Source organism: Pezoporus wallicus, unplaced genomic scaffold (assembly GCF_028554395.1).
Source record: "Pezoporus wallicus isolate ANWC-B61680 ecotype Strahan unplaced genomic scaffold, APGP_CSIRO_Pwel_v1 contig_420, whole genome shotgun sequence".
Classification (NCBI taxonomy): Eukaryota; Metazoa; Chordata; class Aves; order Psittaciformes; family Psittacidae; genus Pezoporus; species Pezoporus wallicus.
This window is the reverse complement of record NW_026636658.1, coordinates 300,983-321,929: the sequence shown is the minus strand read 5'-3', so window position 1 is coordinate 321,929 and position 20,947 is coordinate 300,983. Positions and strand designations below refer to the sequence as shown.

Sequence of the window (20,947 nt, the reverse complement as noted above, 5' to 3'; positions counted from 1 at the left end):
TTTCTGTAAGAATTACAAACAGTGGTATTCAAATAATACTTGTGGATCAGTCTGCCAGCAGCCCTGAAGCTAAAACTGCATTGCATAAACCAGGCATTGAATAATTTGGGGTAATGAACAAATTCATAAAAAGTCAGTGGCTGTTTGTCAGTAATCTGTGAACAGACAAAGTGGTAAATTCATTGAATAAAAAACTCCCAGCTGTGAATAGTTCACCCAGCTTTACTGCTTTGCCTTTAAGGGACTGCCTGAAGGGCTTATAACTCCACAGCATTCTTGCCAGGTAATTTGTGCAGCATTTTTTAGCAACAGTTAAATTAAAAAGCCCTTATGGGAAAAACTCAATGAATTTAATAGAGAAGAAATCAATATGGTTCTGCAGAAATTACTCTAAAACCATCAGTTAGATTCTCTCCCCCAGTCTCAGCCCCTTTACAGAGCACAGTATGGTCAAAGCAGCATAAGAGAATGCTGAAGTGATTACAACGGCAGGGAGTCTCCAGGGAAAGCACTTGTGAGACCCTGTTAGAGTGTGTTTTGCACTTACAAAACACACCTGGAACAAGAGGACAGCATGAAACTGTGAGGAGTGAGGCAGTTCTTAGGACAACCTGAGGATGTTGATGCAGTTTCACTAGGAACCAAATTACACCAATAGCCTCTCCAATAGTTTAGTGCAAGGAAAGCTGAAACACTTTTCAGCTTCACATTTAGCATCACAGAACAGTTAGGGTTGGAAAGCACCTTAAGATCATCAAGTTCCAACCCCCCTGCCATGGGCAGGGACACTTCACACTAAACCACACTAAACCGTGTCACTCAAGGCTCTGTCCAACCTGGACTTGAACACAGCCAGGGATGGAGCATTCGTAACTTCCCTGGGCAACCCATTCCAGTGCCTCACCACCCTCGCAGTAAAGAACTTCCTCCTTATACCCAATCTAAACTTCCCATGTTTAAGTTTTAATCCATTACCCCTTGTCCTATCACTACAGTCCCTAAAAAAGAGTCCCTCCCCAGCATCCCTACAGGTCCCCTTCAGATACTGGAAGGCTGCTATGAGGTCTCCATGCAGCCTTCTCTTCTCCAGGCTGAACAGCCCCAACTTCCTCAGCCTTCACACAGGAGGTGCTCCAGTCCCCTGATCATCCTCGTGGCCTCCTCTGGACTTGTTCCAACAGTTCCATGTCCTTTTTATGTTGAGGACACCAGAACTGCACACAGTGCTCCAGGTGAGGTCTCACAAGAGCAGAGTAGAGGGGCAGGATCACCTCCTTCGACCTGCTGGTCATACTCCTTTTGATGCAGCCCAGGATACGGTTCCTTTCTGGGCTGCGAGTGCACACTGAAGCCGGCTCGTGTTCATTTTCTCATCAACCAACACCCCCAGGTCCTTCTCTGCGTGGCTGCTCTGAATCTCTTCTCTGCCCAACCTGTAGCTGTGCCTGGGATTGCTTCGACCCAGGTGTAGGACCTTGCACTTGGCATGGTTAAACTTCATCAGGTTGGCATCAGCCCACCTCACAAGCGTGTCAAGGTCCCTCTGGATGGCATTCCTTCCCTCCAGGGTATCAACCGAACCACACAGCTTGGTGTCATCGGCAAACTTGCTGAGGGCGCACTCAATCCCACTGTCCATGTCAGCGACAAAGATGTTAAACAAGACCGGTCCCAACCCCGATCCCTGAGGGACACCACTCGTTACTGGTCTCCAGCCGGACATTGAGCCATTGACCACAACTCTTTAGGTGTGGCCATCCAGCCAGTTCTTTATCCACCGAGTGGTCCATCCATCAAATTGATGTCTCTCCAATTTAGAGACAAGGATGTCGTGTGGGACAGTGTCGAACACTTTACACAAGTCCAGGTAGATGACATCAACTGCTCTACCCCTGTCCATCAGTTCCGTAGCCCCATCATAGAAGGCCACCAAATGGGTCAGGCAGGATTTCCCCTTAGTGAAGCCATGCTGGCTGTCACCAAGCACTTTGTTGTTTTTCATGTACCTTAGCATGCCTTCCAGGAGAATCTGCTCCAAGATTTTGCCAGGCACAGAGGTGAGACTGGTCTGTAGTTCCCTGGGTCATCCATTTTCCCTTTCTTGAAAATGGGGGTTATATTACTCTTTTGAGACAGTGTTCTTCCTCTGGAACAGACAGGTAGCCCAGAGAATTAATACAGGAGTTCTATCTCAACTAAGGAACCACAGCCAATTTAATATTCCCACAGAAAAGCTGGCCTTCATGGCTCAGTTCAGTAAAATACTGCCTTTGCCACTCCCTTACACTTAGCCTGCCCCACTTAATAGGAAGGTAATATGGAGAAGTCAACAATAGAGAAAGCAGGACAAAGCCCACCCTTTCCCAGATGAATAAGTGCACCCTGAAAATTCTAAGTGAGGCCCAAGCGATGAAAGTAAGCATAGGGAGTGCAAGCCAACATTGACAGAGTGTCTTGAATACAGGGAGATCCTAATCAAATTCCATTTAGGAACAAAAGTCTCACAATAAAGGTGTCTGGGGTGGCAAGAATAACATTAGTAGTAAATTGTACCCTATTTTGCACTAGTATTGCTCAGATTACATGACAGTATACACCCACCATCGCCTGTATTCCGTTTCCACAGGACTGAGAAGTCAAGCCAGTTAAGTCTAACAGACAGAGAGGTGGGGCTGCACCTAAGAATTCCTGATTTTAACTGTAACTATGCTTTCCACTTCGTGAGACACCATGTGAAAAACACATTAAAGTCTGAAAGATACAGTGGTTAGCATGGAAATTAGAGCAGCACCTTAGACATGGGGGGGGGGGGGGGGGGGGGGCAGACACAACCAGACGACTCTCTCTGAAAGCAGTTATTCAGTTTCAAAGAAAATATTTAATTTTTTGTCTCTTAATTTTACACTCTCTCCTCATGAGCTTTTAAAGCTTAGTTCTAGTATCAAAGATCACCTAAGTGGATGACCAAGGGAATAAAGTGAGGCTGAAATCAACATGCTCTTAGGAGCTGTTAGATTTTGTAGCTTTGTTTAGTAGTAAGTACATTCATTAAAGTGCAATTACCACAATAATAAATATAGATATTACTAATTATATTACTAGATTTTAAATGCAACTTGAGTGTCTCCAGTGGCCTTTAAAGTGGTGTAATACCACAGACAATTCAAATTTAATTAAAACTATCAGTTTTATTTAGTCTACATTTACAGCTAAAAACACTGAAGAAATCCAAACTTTACAGTCATTCTATAACTTTATTCCAAATACTCATATTAGGTACAGGGAAAATCTGAATATTTATTTTGATAAATAACTTTATTTATCTTTTTGCCCATCTATGCTTACATCTCACCTTATTCTTCATTTGACTTAGCGTAGAAAAATGCACACACTTCCCTTTTCTTATGGGATGCACATGCATTTTTCCACTCAGTGCTTAAATAATTGTACAAATAAATCCCACTGGTAATTATAACATGTAATCTTATCTGAACTTCAATCTGTTGCCCTAAAAGTCTCTCTTGTGACATCTAAAAGAGTAGACAGACACAACGGAAGATTTCTGGAATCTGTTCTGCTGTCTTACATCACTGAAGCCAACAGCAACAGGACTGGTCTCAAAATTGCCATAAACCTCCATGCATAAAGCTTTGATTTTTTAAAGGAGTCCATGAAAACTGACTCATTCTTCCATCCTTTTGAAATTCCCAGTCCACACCCCTATTTGTGAGGAGGATTATTTTTATTTTATACAGTGGTAGTATTTAGAGGTCCCAGCAGAGATCAGGCCCTGTTGTATTAGACACTGAGCATGCACAGCAGAAGCCCTGTGCTCTGGGAAACTGACAAAGGAAGGTGGGAAGGGAAGCAGAGATACAAGGAACTGGTTTGCTCAAGATCACACAACACATCATTAACAGGCCAAGAACTTCTGGCTCTCTGTGAGGTTAAGGAACTAAAGATCCCCAACATGAGGTGAACTTTTAGCACTGAAAAATGATGCTTTCTAACATTTATATAGCAAAATGTGCTTTCACCTGACTGTAAAAACACAATATAATGAATATTGTCAAACAAGATACTGGTTTAGAATACTCACAGCTCTGATCCACCATGGAAATGCTGATACTCCTCCATCTAGCCTTCAAAATAAAGGCAGATTTCAGTATCATGTACTAACCAAAGAACTTCCTACACGTGTTAGCATATAGTGCCTGTCTTCAGTTCATTTTCACTCCATCATATCCAGTCCTCTTCAAGCATTGTAACTATTAATACCAATTTGCTGTTTTCCTGGAAGAGAAACTTGCCCCAGCTCTCATAATACAGATGTACACCTACTAAAATTGCAGTGCTGCCATTGATTTCAATGGGAGGAGAACCAAGACAGTGCAAAGAAGGGAGAAGGGCATTTCAGCATCACAGGTACCGTATGACTTGACTGCCTCAAATGGCCATCCCCATTTGCTCAGTACAGCGTCAAGCCCCAGAGAAAGCATAAAATTTGTTTCAGGGCAAAAGTGTATGTTGAGTAGCCCCTAAAAAAATGCTGTTCTTTAAAATCTGAGCAGGAAAAAGCCCGACAAGTGGCAGCAGTCCATAGAAGCATAATCATAGAATAGTGTGGGTTGGAAGGGACCTTCAAAGTTCACCTAGTCCAATCCCCTGCAACAAGCAGGGACATCTTCAATAGATCAAGTTGCCCAGAACCACACCCAGCCTGGCCCTGGATGTCTCCAGGGATGGTTGTACTTAATCTGCCAAGTCAATTCTTACAGTTTTTCCTAGCATATTTTGAAGTTCCAGACAAAGGAGCAATGAAGGATCTGCACTAGATTGGCTAAAATCTGTAGCATACGTTAACTCTTTGTTAAAGACCATTAAGGCCCAGCTGGGATTTAAAAGACATGGAAAAGCCCAGGCTTACATCAAAGCTTTTATCTTTGCCAAACAGTGGTCAGCCATCTAGACATTTATGAAGAGTTTACAATTTTATTTCTTAAGTATGCTTTCTAGAAAAGCTAGTATGTGGCCAAAGTTTAAGATAAACATGCCTTAAGGCAGTGCTCATTCTAGCCCAGAACTAGGCCAGAAATAGAACTACATAGTTTTGGTGTCACTGATTGGTCAAAAGTATCTTTTAGTCTAAATTTAATCAAAGATGAACATTAAAATAGAACCATCCTAAAAGGTTCCCTTTCTAATACCACATTAAAGCACTTCATCCAACTGCAAGAACCACTGTATGATTTAGTTCTTTTCCAAAAATTGTAAAATTTCCAGTAAAAATGTGTTCAGGACATTCTTCAAAGTATTAGTCTTTCTCAGAACCATGTATCTGCTCTAACTGCACTGTGTTATCAGTCAAGGAGTCAAGTGCACTGAAAGCAGGAGAGGTGTGGTGCTGGTTGTGTCACAGAAAAATTACCAGGACTAAGTGCAACCCAGGATGAGATGGGTAAGGTACAGAAAGCTTAGAAATTACACAACAGGAAAACCCTTGATCAGCAGGGCAGAGCGCATAAATGCACACATGAAGGGATCCTAAGGAACTGACCGACTGCTGGCACTAACCCAGCACCTGGAGGGCAAACCACAACCTCATCTGCTTGCTTACCTTCTTTAGGCATGGGAGTTAGGCTCACCTTCTCATGGCTCCACCTTCTGTCAATATTGCTTGACCAATAAGTGCTATTTAAACATCATTTCTAATCAGCATCAACTCAGCAGCTAAGGGACTTGCTGTTGTCACACTTCTCAGTATGCTACCATGAACAATGATTGCTGAATCACTGTAAGCAGAGGGAGAAAAAAACCTCACAAGAAGGTGAGGTCATATAAGACACACTCAGTGTATAGCATCAAAGAGATAGCAGCTGGCTCAAGTGGGCAGCCAGCAAAGAACATCCCAGGGTCAACAGCTGAGGTGATATTCTAACATTCTCCCAGCAGCCCTTGAAGCCAGTTCCCATCTCTCCCTCATTCAAAATTACAGCCAGTAAGTCAGCACAGCTAAACCATCATAAGACTGGCAACTGAAAAGCAAGTAAAGTTCCCTGGATTAAGACACAGGAGCTGATTAAAATAAACATTAGAATAGCAGCTTGCCAGCAGGAAGACTTAAAAGCTGACTTTCTAAAGAAAATTGTACCATCTGATACAACTCAAGAATTTTTTTTTTTCATTTCTATCATTTAAAAACTGCTTTAGTGCTGACTAATAGCTATGTTCTACTTGCCTGAATTGCATCCTACCTGCACAGTGAGTATGCTGACACCAAAATTTCACTTATATCCAGTGAGCTTAATCTGGCATCAGAAATAAAACTTTATTGGAATTTGAATGTGAAAGAAAGATTCTCTCAGGTATCCTTTTAACATTTGTTTGGCAACTATCACTGGCATTTTTTTTTTAAGGATTTTAAGTCTAGAACCAAAGCTGTTTATTATATTGACATGACAGTCTCCAAGCATAGTTTATTCAGCATAAACCCTTGGGCTGTGCAGACTGAAAAGGCTCAGATTCTCTTGTCAGAAAGGAGGAAGAAGACACTGACAAATGCTGTCAAACAACAGGCTCGTACCACAGTAGAGATCATTTCTTTGATCAAGAGAATCACATCCTGATTCTCTGTAAATACCAGCACTCTGCACTATCACAAATTGTGATAACAGTTTAACATCAAATCACTACCGAACATATTTACTCATAATAGCTGCTGCACATAAGGAAGCTGGCAACAGTTTTGAGTTTTCGTTCATGCGCAAACCCTCCCTAAAAAATCTTAAATATTTAATGGGTCAAAGCAAAACAGCAACAAAAGGAGAGACTGGGAAAAGGCCACACAAAACATAGGGGGCAATAAAGCTTTAAAACAACTGCATAGAAGATGGGAAAACTGCCTCAAATATAGAGTTCAACCTGGATATTACATAAAATCCAGGAAAGATGTTAGTATAAAAGGAAGGATATCAGCACCTCTGGCACTTCAGTTTCCCATTTCACTTCTTCCCCTGAGCTCAAGGGGATACTGGGACATACTATCCTGCCTGTGATCTACTCAGGCATTCTGACAATTGGCACCTTCTGAAAGGTCAGTTTCTAAAGGTGATGAGATCTTCCCAAACCAACATAACCTCCCCTACTCAGTAAGCTGTTGTGAAAACATATGTTCGAGAAACAGGGTATTCTCTGTTGATAAAATATAAGATACACAAGGGAGAAGGAAAGGAACTGGATTAGACTGAAAAGCGCCTTCAACATTTGGCCACTGGCAACAGCTCCTACCCTGACACCACAGATCACTGCTATGGATGATACACTGAAGTGTCCACTTGAAAGAGAATGCAAAATTCCAAGAGTCATGATTGATGGTGTAATGCAAGTTGTGTTTAGAAAGCCCCTACCCGTGTTTAAACATTGGTTACTTGGAAACCATGTACCAGTGGCTATTTTTCAATTTACATGTACAATCTCACAGAAACATTTACTCCACATGAAAGACAGCATACAGTATTTCACCGTGGTTTCTGGTTCCACTCTAACGATGTCAGTCATTCCTTTACATTTACTTGTGAGCTTGCCAGTTCCAAGAGCACTGCAGACATTCGTCACAGGATGCTTCTTTGATGCCACTTCAGGTTACTTTTACAGCTATCATTCTGCTGGCATTTTTCTAAGCTTTCTAGCTGTAGAAAGACTGAACTTAACACATTTTTCTAGTTAGCTTTCCTGGTAAATGTGACTAAAGCATGTAAAAGTTTACTAAGTCACAGTGACACATCCAGGAAGAACGCAGCTGGTGAGGCTGCAATGCTGGGTTACAAAACAACTTGATCTAGTGCAAATCCTTACTCATCCCAACAAGTTTTGCAGTGGCCACATACCACCTCTAAAAGCCTTCTGGTTTACTACTGAATTTATTTCTGGTTTTGGACACAGACACACCACATTAAGATGCCTAAAAAGAGAAGCTAAAAACAATGCAAGATTAAAGTCAATGCCAAAACAACAAGTCTCTAGTTACACTAATTTTGATTATGATAATAACTACAAAAAAATCCCAGTTTTCACAATGGACAGAAAGTTCACAAGCAATTTGAGTTATGTCAGACAAGTCATGGATGTGAATCACAGAACAAGTGTCTCTGCCTTCTCTTGGCTTTCAAGTAATCCAGCCTAGGAGTTACTGGTAACAGCATTCTCCTGCTGAGAAAGGGTCAGTGTCATGTATAAACACAGAAGTCTTCCAAGCAATAATTGATGTAAAAAAAAAAAAAAATCTGCAATTGCATTTGCTTTTCTTTAAAACCAGGAATTCTGATTTTTCCAAAATAACAAATTTAAATTTAGTCTGCCTCATAATTACTTCTGTTGTAACTACTTTTCTCATCACTGTTCTATGAACAGTGGTCCCAGTAACTCTCATAACTAAGTTTGTAAACATATTATACATTGAAAGAAAGCCTTTAGGAAAAATTCCTAACAGCAAAATTGCTCCAAGCAGTTACCTCTTACCCTGCTAAATGAGCTGGTAGCAATAGTGCTGGAGAAATCTCGTGATGTTTAGTCGTGTGTATACTTAGTGAGGTGTTTTCATATTTCTTTGGTTTGCCAACACTGAGTATGATATTTTGGAACTCTTCCAGACCTGAGATGAAATAATACATAAGAATATTGCATCATCAAAATACATGTTGCATTTTTGGGCAGTAGTTTAATTGGGACTTCCAAAGATCACCCAGAACGCTCAAGTAATGGCAAATATAGCTCTTGTCCAAAGAAAAGGTGACCAAATGCAGTCCAGCCTCACAAAGAACCTAAAATGCAAGGTGTCAACTTACATCAGAAAGGATGGAATTATCCAGGTGAAATGAAGTTTTAAAATACAGTTCAATGGCTCAGGCTACTCCTTTATTATTGTCTGAAAACACCTTTTATGGACAGATGTCTTAAAAAGATGGGCAAGCTTTTTCTTGTTCTTACAAAGGACACATGGGACACAGTCTATACCCTTGAGCTAAATATAAGGCTCGGTTATAACAGAGACTGGATAGCAGTCCTGGATAATAATCCTTCCTGGATTATGCCCCTCTGTTTTCACAGTTCTGGAGCCCAGTGCTTCCATACAAGTTAACCAGAAACACAGCCCTCACTGTCAGCAATGGTGCTAACTTCAATATCATTCAGCCATCAGTAGAGTCATTCTCTAAACTCTTACTGTTTCAGTGGGCATTTCCTACCAGACCGGACTGTGGAACATCAGCATATATGGCACTGCATCCTCCTTTGTGATGCACAACACTTTCTATTGTATACTCACAGCAGACCACACAAAGGTCATCAAAAGCTGAGGAATACTGCTGATAAGCTGACATGCCTGTTCTGACTAAACTTAACCCACTGAAATAACCAAGGTAGCAGGGGAGTATCTACCTTCAAGGTGATAAGGTAAATGTACTGGAGCAGATTCACATGCCAGTCTGAAAGCCTCTGAGTGGATGGTTTAAAAGGCCAGGCAGCAATGTGCTCACAATTCAGATTTTGCTTAACTACCTCAGTACAAGAAAAGTTAGCAGAATATAAAAAAATTAATTTTGAGGAAGTTCTGCATAAGCTTTCTGCAATTAACAAATAACGTGCCTCTACAGCCTCTGCCTTCCAACTGAACCAAGGTTATTATCAATTTGCTCTTGATATAAGAAAATAATTTTCATGTACTTACATCTGCTCTCGGAAGAGAAAATGGTTTGTGAAGTTCCCATTAGCATACAAAAGCAGCAACATCTGCTGGGAGTTTAAGAGGCTCATTGCTGTCACTTAATCAGCACCACAGGCTACAGCTGGCCACCTCTGCCCTTGTCAGCACTCAAAGTATGGTTTCAAGAGATGAGGGGATAATTTGACCACACAAGACAAGGTCCCTGCAAGATTTCTGTATCTATAAAAGAAGTTCTATTCTTACTTAGCTGAGGATAGCTAATCCACCTATGCGGATTCCTCCTTGCATAAACCTGTAAGTAGTATTGTAGCTGAAGTCATTAATCCTTCAGTACAATATGTAACTTAAGTGGCATTTTAAAAAGCAAGACGAAACCTAACAGTTCATTTCCCTGTGCTGTAGCTGTAGCACCATCTAGAGGATTCGAGCTAGAAATTCCTCACACGATGGGGAAAAAAAAAAAAAAATTTGCTCTCAAATGTTAAAAAAAAAAAAATCTTTACACAAAAAAATATTTTGAGAAAATTTTCATTCTAATATTTATCTACAGAATAAAATTGCTTCATACATGCCTACATGACTTGCAGGTTTTTTTAAATACTTTCCCAACTTAATATATTTGGATTCAAGAAGCTAAAAAGATAAGAACAAATAAAACTTTATCAACTGACAGATAGGGAAAGATCTTGAGCTCATCCACTCTAGGTGACATGATTGCTATGATCCATTTTTAGGTGGAGGAAGGCAGGATCTTCCCTGCAGTTTTGTTCATAACATTGAGAGGACAACTAACTTTACTCTGTTTTTCTCTATTTTCACTTTTTAAAAGAATTTTTTAATAAAATCAAAACCAAATTTTAATCAGGGGATAGGGAAGAGGTTTTCAATTTAACAACAGTGATTATAGTTTTTATTATATTTCACAGATATAAGGAGACACAATAGATTGCTTACTGCAGAGCTATTAAAAGATATGGAGAAGGACCCATACAGCCCTGGAGCACTGTGGATTATTTTTTCCATCCACAGACACCCCAAACCTCACTCTGACTACTTTCAGCTTAGCACACTCTCCCCCATAACTTTCCTCTGCTGCTGCCACAAAATAACACTTTTGCTCCTGAAGCCTTCTGAGGATAGCAAAATTCAGCCTCCTTGTTGCTTCTACAAAAGTGAGCCAGCTTCTTAGAGACTGAAAGACAGAATTAATTCAGAACATTCACAGTGTAATTGCTCCACAGAGGTTTAAGGAAGGAAATCCAGACTCTACCTCCCATTCACTGGTTGATATGTGACTGCCCAGAAGCATGATATATATATATATATATATATATATATATATATAGTGACACATCCTCACTAAATATTCAAACTTTTTTACACCAGAACACAATTCATATTTCTCTTTCTGTCAGTATCATGTCAAAATGATCATGTAATACCACACAGTCATCTATTTTTAGATACTCATATGGACTGTGTGCTAAGAATGGGCTTCAAGCTACTATGCCACATTATCTGCTTATATAAAATTTCCTTCAAGAATGTTTGGCAGAGAGGATTAAACTGAAACAACCAATGGTACCATCATCACCAGCAACACTATTTGTCATGGATGAGTTCATTGCACTGTACAGGCCAACAAAACTAAAACTTCTCGAGATCTCCCACCACACAGGCAAGGGAGTTATTGTAATAGCTGGCAGACCTTTAGAGTTACTTGCAATCAAGATCACTGGTTATAAAAAACAAATTTCTTCCTGTATAGAATGATTTATGCTATTTCATAATGGCTGGCAGCAAATCAAGACTGTTTACAGCACTTCAGTATAGCTCAAGTCCCTCAGAGTGCTTTACTCCCTCCCTACCTCTTCCTGGTCTCTCAGTTAAAGCAGCAAGGAAATAATAAAATTCTCATGTACTTACCAGCAAAATCCTCTTCCTTCCTAGCTTCCATGTGGAGAATTACATCTTGTGGCAAATATGGGGAGCGAGGGAGAAAGAACAGTTGAATATTTTCCATCTTTCAGCTGATTTTCCTGTCTTAACTATAAATGCAGAAATTAGTTCAAACACCAGACTACAAGCGCAAGCACCTGAAGTTTAAGCATCTCTGGTTACTTTTACTAGCAAATACTTAAACTTATTCACATAGACAAGCATTTGATAGATTCCAGTCCTAGACTATGAAGGGTTTCTGGTTCTCAAGCAGTATCACTGCGTTCCTAATACTGCATTCACTGCTGCATATCAAAATAATAAATCTGTTGCTTGGAATCTGAATTCTCAGTTAAATTTCAAGTAGCAAAGAAAGTATTTTCATTTATTGTTATGTGCCTAAGTCTGAGACAAAGCCTGAGTATCTGTAAAAGTCTGCATGTTTCAGTCTTTCATGCTGAGCATATATAATGCTTCCAAGAATAATCCAGCATCATGCTATCTGTCATTTTGTCTCCAGTTCAGTGTTTTTGTAAAGCTGAGCTGGTATTTTTATTGGTTTTAAAAAGACATGTAAGCATCTTGCAACCATTTGGGAAAACAGTGGTCTTGAAAGAAGCCTTTGAAATTAAAAAAGAGCAATAGGGCAGCAGAGTAGAGAAGTACCTCCTTTTCATTTTTCTAAATCTCTGCAATTGCCAGTCCAGTTACTGGAGGTAAGATCACCACTATGCTTTACAGTATGTTATCCTACAGTGTGTTGACTTCAATTGGACTGTAATAGCAAGGATCACTCCTGTGACCAACACCAACAGTAGGACCCTGTTTATATTGTGTAATCTGTAAGTTTCCATTTAAGAGCACCTACTGACTGTATTATAACAAAACTGTTCAGCAGATGTTCCAGTCAGATTCAATAATCACACACCAGTGCTTCCAATTTTTCAAATAAAATGAAAACAAATCTGTAAAGATACCTCATTTCCAAAAAAAAATCAGAACACCACACACCTCAATGTGGCAAACCTGCATAAGTGCTATCGAGGCAAATTGCAGCTCTGGCTAAACTGTTTGCAAGTGAAAACACACAGCTGAAACAGTGACTTACATGGCAGGGGGGGTGGAGTAGATGACCTTTGAAGGTCCCTTCCAACTCAAACTATCCTATGAGTACCAGCTACAGGCACAGTGTGCTTGATTGCCTTCTACAGCATGTCATAGGGTGCTGGGTTAACTCCAAATAACAGCTTTCAGAATATAAATACTGGTAATTCTGGTAATTTCCCCTTTCCTTCATCAACCAGATTTGCAATTCTGTTACATACTTACCTGAATACACAGCAACATCAACACTTCTGATCTATGCTGCCCCTGCCAGCCTGAAACTTAATAAATGCCTAGAATAATATGGTTGCAATAGATAGGGCAACCCCATTCACTGATGTTACTTGCACTGCAACATCGGGCCATAAACTGCATTAAATTACATGCTGATACTGTTGCAACTTTGAAACACAACTGGATCTTTAAATGGTTACAGATTAATAACCAGATTGTTAATTTGTTCTTAAGACCACTCTGTTTAAAAATAATAGGGAGAGGCAGCTTCCCAAAACACCAAACTGTAAAGTTGACAGCTCTTTGAGGTAAGCAGCTAGAAGTGGCAAGGTGCCCAAAAAGCTTCATATACAACATATAAAATTGAGCAAAACTAGCCTCTCTTAAATACACACGTAAGAGCCTGCTGAACACATCAGCACTATTTAATGTGTGCATACAGAATGATGGCTCTTCAAGCACCTTGCACGTGAAATCCATGCCTCTGCTACTTCAGTAAAGGGGAACAGAAATACGTGTGTAACTTATTTACACTCCAGTATTATAAAAGCGGCCTATTGCAATTTTAAGTCCTGTAAACTATAGCAGCGGCGCTTCTTGCAGAGGTGTTTTACATACCAATACACAGTGACCACAGTACACCTAGACCTGAAAACATCTATTGATGAACAAGCAGTTCCACACACCCACATGGTACGTAACCTCTGAGGGAAAACACAACACGGGCAAGGCCCACACTTACAGGAAAAAGAAAAAAACGTTATTTCTAATAACAATAACCTAGTATCTCTGGCGTTTAGCTACTATCAGCCTCATCTTTAAAGTAAGCTAAGTAAAAACCCTTCTACACCAAGAATTAAGGCAACCTGCGTTACCTCCACCTCACTACGCAGCCGGAGCCCTCCGGCACCTCGGCTCGAACCCGCGCTAACCACCGCAGGGGGCCGCACGGCGCGCGCCGCGCCTCCGCAAAGGCCCCGCCCACGGCAGCACCCGCTCCGTCGCGTCACTTCCGCCTCTCCATAGCAACGCCGGCGTGGAAGTGGCGGAGCCATGGTAATGGCGCTGCGCTCGCACACCGCCCCGGCCAGCGGCTGGGGAACGGGGGGGGACGGCGGCGGGCTCAGCCCCGGGGTTGCTCTGCGGCACGGCGGTCCCGCGGCCTCCTCACAGGGGTCGCGCACGCCGCCGGACGGAGGTGCGGTGTTGTGCGGTGTTGTTGTGCGGTGTTGTTGTGCGGTGTTGTTGTGCGGTGTTGTTGTGCGGTGTTGTTGTGCGGTGTTGTCCTCTCTCCCCACAGGCTGAAGTGGAGGAAACCCTAAAGAGGATTCAGTCCCACAAAGGTGTTATCGCTACTATTGTGATAAACGCCGAAGGTAAAACGCCATCTGCTTTCTCCAAGTAACAAGCTTGGTAGTGGTAACGCACATTGTAACTCCGAAGCACAAAACTGCAGATTTTGAGGTGTTAATGCAGCCCACTTGCGATGTTTCCTGAAGGTGGTGTGACTTTGAAGAATGTATGTTTCATTTCAAGACACGAACGTTTGGTTAGAGGCCATTTCTTCAACCTCTCCCCATATGATGTAGTTTTTCATTTGAATTAATGGAAAGCAGAGCCTTGACTTAAGCTTTCTCTGAAGAAATGGCTAGAAATATCATAATCTAAATTTAAGAGGTCCCATGTTGTTACTTACCCCCCTTGTTTAACTAAACTATACTTTCTTTTTCAGAACCACATCTTGAGTGTCTCTTGGTAGGTTGTAGAAGGGGAGAACACGTGGAGTTGAGATGTTGCTTTTACCGGTGTTTAGTCCAAAATTCTTTGTATAAACAAGAAAATTCACTGCCCCCCTCTTCTGAAAAGTTACGACAGGACAAAAACATCAGGAGAAAAGTTTCTACTGAACAAAGTTGTTTCCTACTCTGGGGGCCATTCCTCGGCACTGTTAAATATTCACAATTTCTTTAAATTGCTCTTTAAGTTGTGTTATGGTGTGTTGTCATAGGTGGAAGAGCAAGCTTCATGTCAGGCCAGCTTTGGCTGTGATTGTGAAGGATGCAAGCCAAAAGCTTGCAAAGAAACCAGTTTTCAAGAGCTAAGCTTCCCAGGTTAATGTGTTTCAACCATTCCCTTACAAAGTAGACTCAAGTGACCTTGCCTATAATTTATCTGACCTCTTCACTTTTACAGTCTCCCGTGTCCCCAAAACTATGGTGCTAGCAGCAGATTAGCCACAGCAGGCAAGAAAACTAAGAAAGCCTAAATGTTGTTTAGTGTTTAGAAAATGTAGACAATTTAATTCGTGTGCCTGGAAACGTTGAGTAAAAAGTGCCTTTGTTCACATAATAGATGATGCAGGTCAAGAGAGAAGTGCATAGGAACTGAAGTGCAAATAGGAACTGAAAATCTGCTTTTTGCTTGCACATGCTCATGTCTAGATGTGACTGTTAGCTACAGTGAAATGCAACCTGGCTGCAGAACAAGTACTGCTTCAGCCATTTCTGTATTGTTTCAGTGAACAGAATGTGACTTGATCCAATGAGTACTTGGACTAAGCTGCAAATGAAAAGTGCACAAAATCAAGCATTTAGATAACACAAATGATCCTTTCTGAGCTTGTGGACTGATATACTTCTTAAGGCAAAACCACCAGTGAAATCAAATAGAAAACTAACCCAGTTTTCTTACGTTCTGCTACTTGGAACAGTAGACTTCTTGGCATAATGTTGGTCTCATATGCTTTCCCAATCAGATGTACTACTGCTGTGCATCATTACCTCAGGTAGAGCTCTGCAGAGTTAGTATGATACCATGCTTTTTAAAAGACTATTTTGGATTACATTTGTCTCAGTTTTGATTTACTAAAGAATGAGATAATTCCACCTCCCTTTTTTGTACATGAGACTGTTCATAGCAAGGTATAAAGTTCCCTGGGTCCTGTTCAGACTTCCTCATCCTCACAAACTTGTAGAACACGTGGCCAGGCTGAAGCTGATGGACAAAACTAGTGCAGGATTTTTGGGTTTAGTTTATCATTTAGATATGTTTCATTGCCAGTTGTGAATACAACAGAGACTATTCTCCATAGAAATGTATTTAATCTAAAAAGATAAAACTCTCTTTTCACTGACATAAATGGTTGTCCCTCACTAAGATTTTATAGTAGTGTAGGTACATGTAGGTATAATAGTGTGCAGGTGAAATAGCAAATTAAAGCTTCCTGATACAAACATTGCCTATCACTTACTTTAATGCTTAAAGTTGATTTGTTCATTGAAACACTATGCTAAGTGTACCTTGTTTATTTGGAAAATCTCACTAACTGTTGCTGTCTTTCACAGCTGAGAAAGATCACATTGCAGCATTTCTAATGAAGGATTTATTTGCCTTTCTGTAATTGGGAGGCAGAGGCAAAGAGAATTTGTCCTAAAGCAGTCATAGCTGAGTTTTAATCTAAGGATGTCACCAGTGTCCATGCATTTTCATGTTATTATTAGACCTTGGAGGATCATTTAACATTTACCATTTTTGTTTAAAGTGCTGTATTTGTTGAAGTGATCATCTAGGTATAAGGTCATATAAACCTGACACTAATTCATTGCTGCTTTTAAGTGACTTACTCTTTAATGATGTGATTATATACATATTCTCATGCTAATGCAGTGCTTGGGAACACCTGGGTGTTTCCATTAAAACATCAGTTATAATCTGTGTAATAAACATTCAACAAAAAGGGTCCACTGTGTCATTCTGTACTCTTCCCTACACTTCACATCCTATGAACTAAAAAGTATTTTTCAAGTGACAGCACAGACTTCAAGTGAGTCAAATAACACTTTACTAGGAAAACTATGGAGTAGTCTAATATCTGAGGGGGTTCTGTTATTTCTTTTACTCCTTTGCCTTTAACACTTTATGTGGCTTTCACTGGTTTTACATGTTGATTCTTCATTCATAATCAAACTCTTCAGCTCAAGTCATATTGCTCTGTTTTTGTGTTGCTATCCTGTCCATCTGGAAGGCACAGTATAAATGTATGCAAAGAGAAAACTGCCCTGCCAGCCTGTAATCAATTGTCTTTGCTAGTAGGTCAAATAAAATTTTTATTAGTGGAACATGCTTATTAAAGCCAAACAGTTTGACACTTCTAGGATTAGAGTGAACCCTGATTTTAGTTTCACCTGGTAGCCTATTAATATGAAAAGTATTATTTGACAAATCATTGATAAGCAGCAATTCATTAAATCATTAAAAATTAATCTGACTTATGTAGTCATATTTTTAGAAGTTGGGATCAGGACACTGTGTACTACCAATTGTCAATATTTTGCTGCTAATTGGAAGGGGTTGTTCCAAGGGTGGGTTTGCTTGCCAAATGCAAACATGCTACTTCTGCCCTTTGATTGCTCTTGGTTTTTCACTGGGAATGTGTAATTTCTACTGCTGCACATGCTAAATGCTACAGTTAAAGTATGGGCTGGATTCTTCCAGCCAAGATGCAAACTTGGTGACTGTTTAAACTGATGAGGCACCATAACTGGTTAAATACTACAGAATGGAACTTGGTAGGTATTTAAGAGCCCTGAACAGCAATTAGGCTCTTTCCAAAGTTTCACAGGACAACTCGATGTTTAATTACCAGTGATTAATATAAATGATACTTTTAAAAGTATATAGATACCTGAAATCAACATAACTCCTTTCTGCTACAAAACAGAAAACACTATGAAATCCTTCTTTTTCCTCTTATGATCTGCTGTATATGAAGAATATACAATTAAAGTGAATGATTATTAGAGAATTATTTGTTTTCAGGAATTCCAGTTAGAACAACTCTTGATAACTCTACAACAGTCCAGTATGCAGCTCTTCTTCAGCAGCTCATCATGAAAGCTAGGAGCACAGTACGAGACATTGACCCTCAGAATGATCTAACCTTTCTTAGGATCAGATCGAAGAAACATGAAATTATGGTAGCTCCAGGTATATTTCTATTAAAATAACAATAGAATTGTATGTCTTTTCAAGTTTGGGATTTTTCCTTTACAAAAAAAGGCTACTGCAGAAAATTTCTATTTTTGAAAATAAATGTATGAAAACATAACCATATATTCATCATATACCCAGATGTGTTAAGATTTTAATGTGCAGAGTTCATATTATTCAAGCTCAGAAACGGCAAAGCAAGTCTAGATCTGATTAATGTTCTGGTTTCCATGGGTTTGCACAAAGCAAAACTGGACAAATAAATATATATCAAGCAGAGTGTGTCTATATATATTATTAAAGGCAGGAAATATATTTTAGCTCAAAACAAATGCAAAAAATAATCTTTTTTCTCTTAAAAATGTTTTTTTTTACTTAGTATGTTATGGCATGTTAGCCATAGATAGGATTTGTGTCACAGATACACAGTATTATCACCAACATAGTAACTGTGATGCAATTATTTTCCTTAAAGCAACCACAGGAATATAGTAATCTGTTTCTCACTCACAATAAATACAAATATATGTTAATTTGTTAGTTGTGTCTCTAAAATAGGTAACAAGGCCAGATGAAACAGATTAAACTGAGAGTAGATTTAGATTAAAATCAAGGAAGAAATTCTTTACAGTGATGTTGGTGAGGCCCTGGCACAGGGTGCCCAGAGAAGCTGCGGTTGCCCCATCCCTGGCAGTGTTCAAGGCCAGGCTGGATGAGGCTTGGAGCAGCCTGGTCTAATGGAATGTGTTCCTGTCCATGCCAGGGGTTGGAATTGGATGAACATTAAGGTCCTTTCCAATGCAAATGGTTTTGTGATTCTGTAAGCTATGGTGAAGCTGTGCTCAATTACCAGTACAAGGTGACTTAGGCAAAGTGGAAGTGAGATCAGAGTGGAGCAGAGATCCTGCTGTGTGCACTAGCTGAGCGAGAGACCAATAGTGTGCAGGACTGTGACTGAAGTGTCCAATGGGGGTATGCAGAACAGAGAGGAAGCTTCAGGGATCTCTTTGAGTGACTGTTAGTGATAACCAGCTTTTACTGGGGCAGTCCTCTAATTCTGATTTCATAGCAAATGTGGAGCAGAGGTACTGCACTAGGTATGCATTACCATGCCTTGCTAGAATTATTTATAATGCTGCTATGAAACCAGGATGTGTGAAAGAAACCTGGCACTGTCATTAAGTGTTAACATTAGTCATCAGCTGGTACCAAGATTAAAATTTTAGTTTAATTTCTATTTTGGAGTGTAAGCATAATGCATTTTTTAAATCATGGGTTTTGCTCATTGATTTAAACTGATGCACTTGATTCTTACTTTGCATTTGCCCTTCACTTATTTTTCAGAGGTGACGTTTTGACTAGCAACTATTAAAGCATGTTGGCCTGAAAATAAGTGGTATAAAATGTGAAGCGCTTTTGCTAACAGGGAGATCGGTTGTTCAAAAGCTTGACTGTATGTTACTATAATAGAAGGTGGCAAATGAGCCACCTGTGATTTATATTAAGTTGGTTTTGCATGAAAGTGACAATGCAGGAGTGCAGCTTCTAACTCTCCAAAGCAGATATGACCCTGCTAAATTCACTGGATGCTTCAAGAAATGTTAACAGATAATGTTAAATAGCTACCCAACTGAATTGTTTCCAAATCGTCCCTGGGCATTTAGAATTAGTAGCTGAAATCTGACATTCTTAGAATTTATTCACAAAAGAAGTCTATTCAAATCTTTTCTGCTTTTTTTTTAAATGGGGTTCTTGATTCTGAATAAACTAGGTAGTGAACTGAAGTAACTTCTCTGCACCTGCAGGAAAGGCTGCAGATGTCAAAAGTATTTTTATTATAACAAGTGCTAGCTTCCAGGTGCTTATCCTGTGACTTTTTTCATCTTGTTCAAATATTTTTACAGCTTCTTGAAGGCATACATTCTGCTTACTAAAATAGTTTTAATTTGGTATAGTTAAGCTGTATGACACAGATTATTTTCTTATCCGTAATCTCAGATTTTTGTACAAAGTGCTTACATTTTCTAAATGTGTTTTTCATATAAGTGCCATTGCTTTTATGTTTTAGAAATAAAAAGTTGAAGGGGAATAATGAATAAAGGGTATTTATCAGCAAATAAGATAAAATATTGAACTAAACATTTTTACATCTTTTTGCAGATAAGGATTATCTCCTGGTCGTTGTTCAGAACCCATGTGAATAGTCCTACTATGCCAATACTTTCAGAGACAATGATGTAGTTCTACCTGTTAAACTACTACTACTTGTTGATATTTAGTATCAAACATAGCACTAACTAATATTACATGAAGTGTAACTGTCATGGCTGAAATGTAGACAATGTAAAGCTCCCAGCTGTAGCTATGTCAGTTTGTGTTGGAGCAAATCATAATGCATCTATCAAAATATTGTATGTTTATCTTGATACTCACGAGAGCAATAATAAAGCAAAATGCTGAAAACTCTCTTAACGGATGTTAAAGCTATTCTTGCAATTAAATCATTCTCTTCACACTCCTAACATTATCCAGAGGGAGAAATCCTACCTCAAGGGAAGCTGTAGACTGCATATTCATATATCTGTAAGTGTGTCTTTATGAACCAAAGTACCCCCAGTTACACAAACCAAAGAACACAAGTATAGTTCATGGTAGTTACAGTGGACTGGATGTTGCCCTGTCTTTTACTCCTGGGTTTTAAGTTTTCAAAGGAAAGGAAAGTGAAAGAAAAGCTCTTTTAGTATTTTCCAACTTCCGCATATGGAAGCAATAGCTTCCATTTAATATTTTCAGTACTGGGGATTTCAAGCAGACAAAATTGAGCCTGCATTCTGATGCAGAGCTACTGTTTGTTGGTTAACGGTAAACTAGTTCTGCTTGGTAGCTACTTGAGCCTTTAGATCCAACACACAAGCAGCACACCTTAGTGACTTTGGACAAAGGGTGGGTTAATGCTTAGAA

The 20,947-nt window shown here is 39.7% G+C and overlaps 1 protein-coding gene across 1 annotated transcript in view; it reads left to right on the top strand.

Annotated features, from left to right (window-relative positions):
* DYNLRB2 (dynein light chain roadblock-type 2) overlaps positions 1-20,458 on the top strand; it is a 201,958-nt gene extending 181,500 nt beyond the window's left edge. The window contains exons 2-4 of the mRNA XM_057401157.1: positions 14,297-14,373; positions 17,816-17,983; positions 20,147-20,458. Of these exons, the coding sequence (XP_057257140.1) occupies positions 14,297-14,373; positions 17,816-17,983; positions 20,147-20,190 (289 nt within the window). The 3' untranslated portion in view covers positions 20,191-20,458. The remainder of the gene's footprint in view (positions 1-14,296; positions 14,374-17,815; positions 17,984-20,146) is intronic.
* The last annotated feature ends 489 nt before the right edge of the window (positions 20,459-20,947 follow it).